The 12,808-nt window shown below is 41.6% G+C and overlaps 1 protein-coding gene across 1 annotated transcript in view; it reads right to left on the bottom strand.

The window, feature by feature from the left end:
• Mthl1 (adhesion G-protein coupled receptor methuselah-like 1) overlaps nucleotides 1-12,808 on the bottom strand; it is a 155,199-nt gene that overhangs the window by 141,014 nt on the left and 1,377 nt on the right. The window contains exons 2-3 of the mRNA XM_072000643.1: nucleotides 10,921-11,193; nucleotides 8,398-8,633 (exon numbers count right to left, since the gene is read on the bottom strand). Coding sequence (XP_071856744.1) covers nucleotides 8,398-8,633; nucleotides 10,921-11,193 — 509 coding nt within the window. The remainder of the gene's footprint in view (nucleotides 1-8,397; nucleotides 8,634-10,920; nucleotides 11,194-12,808) is intronic.

Raw genomic sequence — 12,808 nt, 5'->3', positions numbered from 1 at the left:
CGCTGCGCGTGTCTTTTTATACGAATTTATATCTTTATAACTGGGGCTGAAAAGAAACTCGTTCCACTCTCTAAATATTATAATAAGTATCCTACTTTGGACATTTTATATATTTTTGCGTACTTCGATTTTCCATAAATAGCTAAAATTCCGCAGCCTATCGATTCTGATTAACAGTAAATTCTAGTCTCCCCGCAGGGTAATTTGGCTTTGCCGTTATACCAACAATTATCTACCCCTTGCTCTTGACACCAATCTTCACGCATCTTACCCTATAAATCTCCAGCGAAACAATTACTTCGATTATCTCTCCCTGGCGACTTTGAAACGTAACCAGTGTTCGAGACAAGCGAACACGGAAAGGGTTTCCCTCTGCTACCCCACAAAGAGGGAACAAGCAACGATAAGCGAACGCTAACCGTGTTGTACACCGTACAGGACTGAGCATAGCGAGCCAACGCGTTTGAATGAAAAAGAGCGTTGTCGTCGGCGAACACGGAATCCGTTGCGTTCGCTCGTGTCACGCTATTTTAGGCTAATTAACCGTGTCATTAATCAACCAGAGGAGAAACGAACTTGACATCGAAAGAAAGCGACCTACGATAACGGGTTTCCTCGAGTGTCGCTACACTGCCGGTGTATCTAATCTTTCAATTAACCATGATCACGGGCTCAAAGAAATGGATGAAACGAGGAGGTTTGACAGTTCTCTTGGAACTAAAATTGTAAGCTGTAAAAAGATCCAGACGGTCGAAATTAATTCTTGGAAACAATGTCGTTTTTGCGTGCCGTTTAGGCTGCTATGATTTCGGTAAAGCAGTTATAGTTATGAAACGATTCGTTGTCGATGACAGAAGGTACAATACGGCCACAGAACCACGCATCGAATTATCGAAATTATTACGCAGAGAGCAAGGGAATATTATGACTTTGCATCGATATCTTTTCGTGTCAGTGAAAGATTTCTATTTGCTTCTTTCTACTTGGTTAATTATTTATTACGTGGAATTGCCTCAATTACGTAAAAGGTAACTTGGTTTCTTCGAATAATGTTAAGACGATTCTATCACTGGCGTTCTTTCTAAACGCGAGGATTCTGGGAAAAAACGAAGACGTAAAAAGAGTTTGCAAGAAGTCATCATCTGGAACGTATAAATACCGAAATGAAATATCGAACGGTCTCGGAACGAACTGGAGAACAAATATGGGTGGTAGCGTACGGACAAAAATCCGTGACTTTTCGTCGAGGAAGCGTGCTTTTTACCGTCATTAATTCTGGGATATCGCTGGCGTCACGGCAAGGGTGACTTTCTCCCCTTGCACGAAAAGAGATTATAGATCGTCTTCTCGGCGGACGAGTTGGTTAAAAAAAAAAAAAGAAGAAAAAAAGGGCACCCAGGCTGCTGTACGTTTTTTTGAGGCTTACTCGACGGTCCAGAGGATCACGGAACAGGGAACCCTTTCGTAAATGAGAACTTGCATCGGAGAACTGGGCTGAACCAAACTTTCGATGAATCCCTGCATCCTATATGAAACGAAAGTAGGTCCATTTGACGAAGCAGGAGACTTTGAAAGTGACCACGATCGAAATTACTAGAAAATAAAATTGAATCTTCTAACAAGATTAAATAGAACGAGGAAATAACGACTGAAACCAATTTCATATTCGTTGGAACGCATCGTTTTTAAGAAATTCACATCTACAAGCACAGATGAGTGAAGCGTAAGACTAGTACCAAAGTGTTCAAGATAGAAACTACTCGAAACAAATACATGTTGCAAATATTTTTCCATGTACACAACCGGCTAAAAATTTGAAATCATTTTCTCAAACGTATCTACATTGAACGACGACTGATCTGAAGACTGATAAGTGATTGCGGATTTTGTCATTAGGTGGTAATGACAAAATGAGTGAAGTGCAAGACTAGTACCAAAAAGTTCAAGATAGAAACTACTCGAAACAAATACATGTTGCAAATATTTTTCCATGTACACAACCGGCTAAAAATTTGAAATCATTTTCTCGAACGTATCTACATCGAACGAAGACTGATCTATTGGGTTGACAACTAAGTGATTGCGGATTTTGTGATTAGGTGGTAATTTTGTCATCATTTTGTCATTACCACCTAATGACAAAATCCTCAATCACTTAGTTACCAAGCCAATAATTCATCTTTAATTTCTTCAACGGTATTTTATTAATTCTCCCAAGAAATTTGAACAAATTGTCCTTTCTACATATATCGGGTGACAAACTTAACAGGAATTACCGACATTATCACCTAATGACAAAATCTGCAATAGATCAGTCATCGTTCGATGTAGATACGTTTGAGAAAATGATTTCAAATTTTCAGCCGCTTCTGTACATGGAAAATATATTTGCAACATGTATTTGTTTCGCGTAGTTTCTCCCTTGAACTTTTTGGTACTAGTCTTGCATTTCACTCATTTTGTCATTACCGCCTAATGACAAAATCCGCAATCACTTATCAGTCTTCAGATCAGTCTTCGTTCGATGTAGATACGTTTGAGAAAATGATTCCCAATTTTCAGCCTGTTGTGTACATGGAAAATATATTTGCAACATGTATTTGTTTCGCGTAGTTTCTCTCTTGAACTTTTTGGTACTAGTCTTGCACTTCACTCATTTTGTCATTACCGCCTAATGACAAAATCCGCAATCACTTAGTTGCCAAACCAATATACATTCAACGGGTGTTCTATTAGTTTCCTAAGGAAATAAAATTCCAATCTAATTTATTCCAAAATTCCATAGAATATATAACGCGACTCCAAGCTTCTAGCCGGAGCTGTACTTTAAAATAATTCAAATTTCGAAAATTACTCCGCTATCTACGTATCGAATCTATAAAATTTCAATAAAAAACTACAAACTGCCCGTTTCGGCACTCCGATGCCCTGCTATTCACAATACGCTATTGGTTCGAAGCTTGCACACACATCACAACAAAATATGGAACTAATCGAAAGGCAGGAATGGAAACCGGCGTAGCGTTCTCAATCTCCTCCAGTTTCTCGCTCGGAATACGCTATCAACGAGGGTTCCCCATAAAAGGGTGTACGCTGCCTCTCGGCCAAAGTCACGGCGAAACGATGTCGGGTCACGGTGTTTTCTTAGGAAATAAGGTAACGCGAGAAAGATCAACAAGTCGAGTTACGTTTCTTACCTTCACGATGATTCTTTCTGGGAAGAAAAGCTACGATGACGTAGGATCGCGTAGTTTTCTTGGGCGTCGTAGAACGAGAAAGGATGACACGCAACGCGCAATTATTCCACGGATATCGAAGCTAGATACGTAAGTCTAAAGAAAAGAACTGCGATATAACGCAACGCGGATCGTTGGCGAAGGTCAAGTCACGCCTCGATGGTACGCGCCGGAAGAAGAGAGTTTCCATGAAGTCATCCGGCTCCAGACACGACAGATATTTGCAAGGTCGAAAGTAATTAAAAGTGAATCGAGCTACGAGCCATTGCGGAGAGAGTGGAGCCACGGGAACGTGGGTACTTGCGAACGAGCGCAATTAAAGCGTTACGAGATGAAGGCATTCCCTTATATACCGGGTGTATCAACCGAATTAACTCTTTTACGAGGAGGAAATTTGTACGTAAAGTTGAGTATAATCGCCTTTGGTTCAGTTGCGGATAAAATTCACTGAACGACATAAATGTGCTGAAAGATATGTAGGAGTTGTAAGTGAATACACAATGGAAAATAGCGTTGAAGGAAGTTAAATATGCGAGACATTAACTATAAAGCGTAAATATAATAAAAATATTATGTACATCAAGTATGAAGAAAACAGAGACAGTAGACTTGGTTACCACTTGGTAAACCGATATTACCAGATATGAAACTGGAAATAACTTCGAGTTACTTGGAAAGCAACTCCCGTTCTTTTAAAGTCAAAGAATCGTCGAGAGAATCCGAGCTTCGCTTGAAACTTGGAAGAATAAGTGTATTTTAAGTGAAAATAGCAGTTTCGCGTTAGCCAAGTTACGATACAACTTGCTTGAAAAGTACTTGAATTTCAATTTGCTTGGATGCAAACATACAACTTGATTAATCTGAACGAGGTTGTATAAACAGCACAGAAAATCATTTCCATTTATCAACTGCGATACAAAAGAAAAAAAAAAAAAAAGAAGAAAAAGAAATAGAAAGATATTTTTTAAGTTAAAATTATAACGACTTTGAAACATTCCAAATCCCAACAGCGTTATAAATCAGGAATAAAGTCCTGGAAGCTACTGTAACATCACGGACACCTATGGCGATCAACCTGTTCCACGCGATGCCTCCTATTTCCATCTAACAGGATCGAAGAACCGAGCAGCGTAAACCTTGCACGCAATACACGCGCGTCAGAGCATACGCGCGTTACGCCACGCGTTCGTAAATCGCAATGCAACCTCAACGAAAAAAAAACGGCATAACCCGTCCGTGTAATCGCTTTGACCGCATACCGGCACCGGTCGACTGTCGTCTAAAACGCTGAAAAAGTCCCGTAATTGCGGCAATGAGCGTTTAACCCGTTTTTCGATGCCATGACGTTGCAAGGCCATCGATACGTAACAATCTAGTTCTACGAAACAATAACGTCTCCGCGTTGACATTTTCCTGCGGTTCGAGAACAACGAGAAAAGAAGGGAGACAATCGCTATACCGTTAACACGTTCCGTGTGTATACGCCGCACGCTGAACCTTCCATTCAAGCGATTTGGAATTTTGGCAGTGTAAATGTTCAACCGTGTGTTTGTTAAAACAATTCCATAAAAATTTAATTTATTGCTTTGACGTTTAACACGTCTTAAACAATACTTCCTTTTCTTTATAATCGTGTTGTTTGAACTACTAAAAAAATTGTAAGGCATAAGCAAAACTATTAATCGTAACAACGCGATTGAAGGAAAAAGTAATCAAACATCGGTCTGGCACGGAACGTGTTAAACGTCGCGGAGAAATTCTTCGGTTGATCGAAGTGGCGTCACGCTAGCGTAAAATTGTACGCCGTTTGCGCAGCGCGTAATCGAAGATATCGTGCTCGCGTTGGAATTCGAACGTGGTGGCTACCTGAAGAAACCGCACGTACCAACCAGGATAAACACACAACGATCTCCAGTGACGAGTAAAAATTTATTTTTTATCGTTCCGATCATCCTTCAAGGTTTCCGTTACGCAAATATTGTATCGGCCAGTATAAAACGAGCAGCGAAGTAGTGCGTAGAATTTTCAGCGAGAAAACAGGTAACAGGAAACGGAGGGCTTCCGCGAACTTGAGGCAATGGAAAAATAAATTCCAACTTTCGATCGAGTCAACAGTAGAACCCGTGGTCCTGGTGCTTTCTCAAATACGTCGGTTTCGCTAATAGCTTTCGACGAACTGGACACAACGTGTTGTATGTAGTTGATTCTAAACGGAATCACCGATCGATTTGGAAACAGAAGTCCGAGCACGATCTACGGTTTAAGAACCGACGAGATTTCCCCGGCTACAAATTATTCTGGCCGCGAAGCACAGCGAGAGGCCTCAGGGAGAAGAAGTTAACAGTTCGGGGAAACTAGATTTCACCGAGCGAACATAATCGAGTTGAATTTTTAACCGGCTACTGTTGCCGTCGTCGTAGTCGGTTCCTGAAAGACGACCGAACTAATCGAATTAAAAACGCTCATGAATTTTAATACTTCCGCCACGATGAAATGAGTACAGAGTCGAATCCAATTCGTTTTCCCGGCTCGATCGCCGACGAGTCAGCTGAATTTTCGATTGCTTGTGCAACTGTTCGATTCCAATACCGTGTCTAGTCTTTTTTGTTCGTAGTTTTTGGTATCTCTAAGATATAAGCTCGTAGAAACTGTATACTGATCCATAAATTAAGAAGTAAAAAGGGACGAGGATATTGCAAAATATTTTTATAACGTTCACTTTGCGATTTACGATTATTTCTGCGCATTTATGGAACTATGCCAGTTACGTTTTAGAAAGTCGAACACTAATAATTTAGCCAGTTGACGGAACACGAATTTAGCGATATGTAATCGTGACGGTTGTAAATTTCAATAAAATTAATCGACCGCGTACTTTTATATTTGTTTGTTACGTCATAACAGCTGACGCCTTCCTTCTTCTTCTTTTACATGATATCCGTACACACGAACCGTTAAGAAGTCGCGAAGCCACATTCCATCGATTCCACAAATTGAAAAATACAAAAACACGACGATGTTACGATCGTTGCTTTTTTGAATTTACCTTAGAATCTACTGTTATTTATGTCGTATGTTGCGACCAACGAATTTGCGGAAGTAAATAAATCGTTTCTTCGAAACTGGATGTGGATCGTATACCTATGCGATGAAACGAAGAAATTAGCGTAAAGTAGAGCTCCGAGAGACTCGCGTATATAAAGTGTAAAATCCGTGATCAAGTAACGAGAAATTGAAAAATTCACGTACAGCATAGTAGATGAGTTTGAATTCTGAGAGGCTCATCGTGTTAGCGGTTGTAATTGTAAGAAATAGAACAGTAGATTGGCTTCCATCGAGTTCGACTCTCCTTGAAAATGCGTCTGTTTGCTCATTTTATCTCTCCACGCGTAAGATGTCTGAGGAAGTATAACGTGACACGCTTATGCAATCTTCTCGCACGAAGCAGACCAAGTATTTCGAACAAAAGAGAACTTCCAACTAATTCCACGATCTCGCTTAAAACATGCCATAACGAAATCGGGAGCGTAAAAACCCGGAAAACAAAAATTACCCGTGATGTCATTATTAGGAACCGTAATCTCCTAAACAATCGCTGTCGTCACTCGGACCATTAGTCTCCCCTAACAAACCTACAACACGTTGCGCCCAGTTGCTTCTAGCCAACCAAACAAATTCATCACCAAACTGTGTCAATACAATAAACTTCGTCCGTAAAAGGTTCGAGAAGAGGGCGATAAGACTCTAGGGAAGGAAAACTTTGGTGGAAGAAGGGACGAAAAGAAAAAGGAGGAAAAAGAGCAAGAAGAGCAACCCGTGGAGAGTCCGATTGTAGGTCAGTCGATGTCCTACTTTCTCCTCTTTCCGTGTTACTTGGACGCACACGAGTCTACACGAACAAGAGAGATCCTTCGCTCTCTTATCTGTTGTTTAAGAATACATTTACCAAAGAATATATCACGGTAGAAAGCACAAAAAAGTCCAAAGACCATTGGTCGATCGATGAACGCGAAGCGGAGCGGTATCAGGTGAAAGGACGCAAAGGGCGCAATCGCCGTGCTCTGTCAAACGAACGAGCGATCCTATGGTGAAAATTTACCGGTGGCTGGGGAACGGAAATAGCCGCGAGACTTGGTGGATCCGGCGCGCAAAGGGATCGCGCGTTGCACGCGGAAAGAAATACGCTCGATGCAAATTCACCGGTTTCCCTAGTCGCAACATAATTACCCCGCGGAATGGGTCGGGTTAAATCTGGCCGCGACGAGGGACGTAGAGGGGAAAGAGAGAGGAAGGGAGAAAGACAGAGAGACAGAAGGAGAGATAGACGCGAAAAAGGCCGACTACAAAGCGATAATGCCGGAAATGAGCGGAGATGCAAATGAGAGTCGCTGTTACTCGTGGACACAGACGAGACCATCCGTTGGATAGCTCGCAGGTGTACGCTGTAATCGATTCTCGCGATCGAAACGAGCGAAACGGAGAAGCGAAGCTTTGCCGAGGGATTAGCACGATTATCCGAATAATTAGCCTGGAGTTCGTGGGATGGCGCACAGCAAATAAAGCTTCGCCCTGGCCGATTCGAATTCCATCGGTGTATATTTGCTCGCATAGCTGGCGCGCGTTACGAGTGAGCACCGCCGATTGTTCCCTGTGAAACGAGCAAAAATTCGCTACGCAGGGAGAGATCAAAACGTGCCGCGGAACGCGTTCCACTCGTAACGTCGGTTCGACAAGCTGGTCGTTGATTAATTTCGCGAGAAATCGCATGTTCCGCATGATCGAACCTCGAATGATTAACAACGGTGGCTCCGGGGTCTTTGATTCTAGGAGGATCTCAAGAATCGAACATCTAAAGAGTTGCACGATGCTTTTGTATAGAGTCAAACCGTATGGAAAATATAGTGTATCTTCTTGTAATAAAGTATACTGTAATTTCCCCTAATTTTCGTCGTTCTAACTGTAACCTTTCGTTTCAGAAATCCTCTCCGATATACACCGCTCTTTGTAAGTACGTATCACGATATTTTTGGTTCCGTACGTGACGTAACGCTTGATCTAAATTATCCAGGAAACGATCGATTAATTGCGATGTTCTAATCGTGTAAGATCGCAATGCGATATATGTAAAAGGACGGGATAAACATAAAGCGTAGTGACTCACCGAGCGCCTTGCAGAATGCGCCGTGCAGGGAGTCACTGGCGAGCTGAATGATGGCCATGAGGAGATCACCGAGCATCAGGCAGGTGACATGATGAGTCTGGCAACGCCAGTGCAGAACGTGATGAGAGGCTGGCAGCAACCAACCGGCGGCCAACGTGGCTGCCAGGAATACTGCGCTAATGATGAAGCCCACAGGGTACAAGGTGAATCTGATGTCGGCTGCTTGCATTATGGGCCTGAAAGTTTACCAAGAAAAGCATTCGTTTTTTATTCTCTGCGTGCCTCTTTACGAATCTGTTTCGATTTCTTTCGATATCGGCAAATTAGAATCGTGACTGCAATTCTGGACGGATCTTCCCTCGAAACATTTCGAGACTGTTAGAAATAGAATTTTCGGTCAACAGTGAATTATCGTATTGTTAAAAATTCGCGTAATTAGTCGTTGATCCAAACCTTCGCTCTATCGCAGGGGCTATAGCGTCTTTTTCACGCGATATACAACATCGAGTGATTTTATTGCGTTACATTGGAACAGACACTGTTCGCCATTACAAGCACCGATCGCTTCTGTGACACTCTGTCGACAGTTTCGATTCCAGGAACATCCTGTTCGTTCCACGAAACGCGCATTCGTGTCTCGATACTCGAATTTCGACGCAAATCGACGCTCCATTCTCTCCAGCCTCGCCAGTGAAAGTCTCGCCGGTGAAATCGTTTCTCCGAGTTTCGTGAGGGTATCTCGGGCTTAGTCACGTCGTTCATCGCTTCTCTGTTGGAGAACCGTGTCTCCGACAGCGGACAGGAAAAAAAGTATATGGCTGTTTTCTAACTAATCAGCGCGTGTAGTCATGCACCACGAACGTTCACGCTCATTATGCGTGGCATATGTACGATGCGTAGCGCTTTCTACGCGTAGGTATTCGCTTTCTTTCGTCGGTCCATCTAAGACAGGGGTTTTTCTACGAATAATCACGATCATTGTGTAAATAAACATCGACCACCTTCTATTCGAAATAAAACGTTACGCAGAGGCCGAGTATTGCTTGTGAAAGGGCTGGCCTCCGCCCGACCACATGTAAACGGTACCGTTAATTGAGTTTCGAGCGTTGTTTTGCAAATTGCACGCGACAAGCGTACGCGTCCACACGTTTTCCGAGTGCAATTTCCGAGACTCTTGTGTCGAGCGTTCTATTACAGTCGTTTTCGAACAGAAAGTTCAACGATACAATTTGGACGATGTAACTATTATAAAAAGAATTGATAACGTGAAACTTGATAAAAAGAAGTCCTCTTCGACCATCGATCTTTATGAATCCGAGATACGATGTGTAAAATGTTTCATGTTACATATACATATATTCTTCTTACCGTACAAAATTACACGAATACGTCAAGTTCGTGTTTACAGTTTCATATAGCAACGAAATATGGAATCTGAATTTCAACTTGTCATCGATACGAGCCATCGTTTCAAGTAGCACGATACACTTCGTACGGAAATGTGTTCACGGATGATGCGGCGCATCGCGATCGCACGGATGTGACCTAGAAATTCTTCGTGAGAGAAGTGAAAGTGAAGGTACCGACTTTTTCTCGTGTTGTCGAAGCGGAGAGAAGCGGCCAGCACCGAACCTCGACCATCGAGGATGCAATTAAGCCGTACGATAAATCCAGATCGAGACAGCCGATACTCGACCGGACAAAAAGTCGATTCGTGCTTCGAACCTCCAAGTAGGACGCGCTTTGATCCAGCTTGCCCTCTTGAAATGCGTGAATCGACCGATTGTCGATCGATTAAAAATAAATTAAAAGAACGAGGGAAAAAGCGTCGAGACCTTGCTTTACGGCTGCGAATCGCAAGACCTATACGTTCCTGATAATATTCACCGATTTCACTGGAAACCTGCATTTTCGTTCGCTTTTATTTGGCCAAAGAAATTCAGAGACAGTCGCGTTACAGTCGCGGTTTCGTTCATTACTTTAATTTTGTTTAACGAAGAAACGCGGTCCGTCGAGTAGAACGCTCGTTGCGCTCGTTTGAGAAGGCACGCGAAGAAACGACGCTAACGAGAGGAAATCCTAATGCTAGTCCGAGAAACGAGTGGAAAAATAGTAAAAGATCGGTGCGTATGGTTACGTAAGCAGGATGTCTGAAGTTTCCAACGTTGCAAAGCAGCGAATTTTTTTTTTATAGCGGATTGTTTTTAACGTTTTAGAGCTCGGTATATGGATCGTAACGACGTATAAAAATATATGGAATATTTAACTTTGTGTTCGTTTTTTCGATTCTTATCAGGTATGTATCAAAAATCGGAACAGTTAGGATTTCTCTTTCACATAGCAGTAGGAAAAAAAGACACATAATTTAGCTAGTGAGTTGCAAAATGTCACTAACAATATCAGTTCAATCATGCAAGAGGATTCGGGTCAGGAAACATAATTTAAAAAAAATATAAGAGGAGCCTCGGAATAACAATTTTCCTACTTCTTTAATTTTCTGTTTAACTTATATACCAAACTCACTTTTGCGATCCATGCTCGGAACACGCGAAGACCTTGGACACGTGGTTCAGTTCCTTGATCCTCTCAACACAAAACTGACCAGTGGGTAACGTGACGCCGCCGATTTCAAAGCCGCCATCTGGCAATAACAGGGCATCCTTAGCGTCGCCCAAAATCGTAAGATTATCGGAACGACGACAAGATGGAAAGCCAGGCACGATTTCAGCAGCGGCAGAGGCATTTGGCAGCAAAGGCGTCGGATTCCCGGCTTCCTCGGAAAAAACGCACGTTTGTCTGCAATGGAAAAATCTCAATGATTTCTGTTTCGTTTCGAAAGCATCGATGCTGATAAATTAACATTAGGAATATAATGGAAGAAACGAAAGACTGGATACGTTGGACATGTAAGATTAATGGTGTTGTAGAAACGTTTAAGTAAGATGAAATTGAGGTGAAAGGATTAGGTAGCGATTGTATATAAGTTGGATATTAAAGAGTGATGATTCAGAAATACTATATACCTATATTCTGTGTTTTTATCGAGTAAAGGATTGTGTAAGAAAAAGCGAGTAACGTTGCATTACAAATTGTTTTGAAACAGCATATTTCTTCTTCGCGTAAAATCTGTCTTTTATTCAAGACAGTTAATCCTTCGACGGTGTGATAAATTGAAAAATTATTCGCCATGATTATTTAAGAAATAATTGTTCTTTTACGCTCGACATTTATACGTTGAGTTTCTTGCATTTTTGATGTTAGATACTTAAGATGTACAAGACTTTCACTATCAAGTTTAAGAGATTCACCTCGAGAACCAATAACCTAATGATAACGTCGAGTCTCGAGGGAACCACAGTTCATAGAACTAATATTTAGGGTTTTCGAAGACATCTTACACCAAGTAAGTTCGACGTGGACGAATAGAAGCAAAGCGACAGAAAAAACCACAACCGCTAGAGCACGAGCGCACGAAGAAGAGAAAGAAAAATGCATATATCGTTCGTATCGCAAGAATTTATCTAGGAAACGCGCCGGTTGGCCACATAGAATTCTAACAAAGTCCACGGAACGCCCAAGCTTGAACGATTGAAAGCGCGATTAAAACGAAACCCGGCATTTTTTGTTTACTCGAGCGTCACGCTTGCATCGCAAACACCGCATTTCCGAGGGAAGCCTCGCGCAACTTTTCGAACATTTATTCTCTTTTTTTTTTTTTTCCGGAGGGACGGCGTCAAACGACAACTGGCGCCTCTCAATAAAAATACAGCGGCATGGGTAAACCAATAAATTTCGTGTAACCGACCGAACGATTACAGTTATTCGCGAAGCTAGCCGGCGTTTCTCTCAACTCCGAGCTTGCCACTAGAATACAAATCACCGGGATATTTGTCTGCAAGGAATATCGATCGTCTCTAACTTGTCTAAATTATGCGGTTCGTTTGTATATTAAGCCGCATAAAATTTAATTTACCTTCTTGTTTTTCCGTTCGATGCATGTATATACGAACTCTATCGGTAATATTACGATAGCCTTATATGGCTATAAATACATGTACACAAATATTAACTCTGTTCGGAGCAGTATTTGTTCGCGCGTTTAATTATTTGATAGAAATTTCCGATAAAAACATCACCAGCTTATCAAACAACTTAACATATTTTATACCGACAAACTATGGAAACAGATACTAGCTGCAAAAGAGTTTTTAAAACGAGTTTCCTTGTACCTTTAACCTCTTACAGACTAATGGTATATCACGTATCAAACTGACGTTTAGAAAGCCTGTTGTAGACTGTCATTGAGACGTATCGAAATATAAAATTCCATGTTAGATGGAACTACTTATCACATTTCAAAAATTACAGTAAAATATAATGTACCGTTAAAAGGATTTAATTATATATTTAC

The sequence above is a fragment of the Bombus fervidus genome, chromosome 3 (genome assembly GCF_041682495.2).
Source record: "Bombus fervidus isolate BK054 chromosome 3, iyBomFerv1, whole genome shotgun sequence".
NCBI classification, from domain to species: Eukaryota; Metazoa; Arthropoda; class Insecta; order Hymenoptera; family Apidae; genus Bombus; species Bombus fervidus.
Note: the sequence above shows the minus strand (reverse complement) of the source record. Positions and strands in the feature narration are given on the sequence as shown.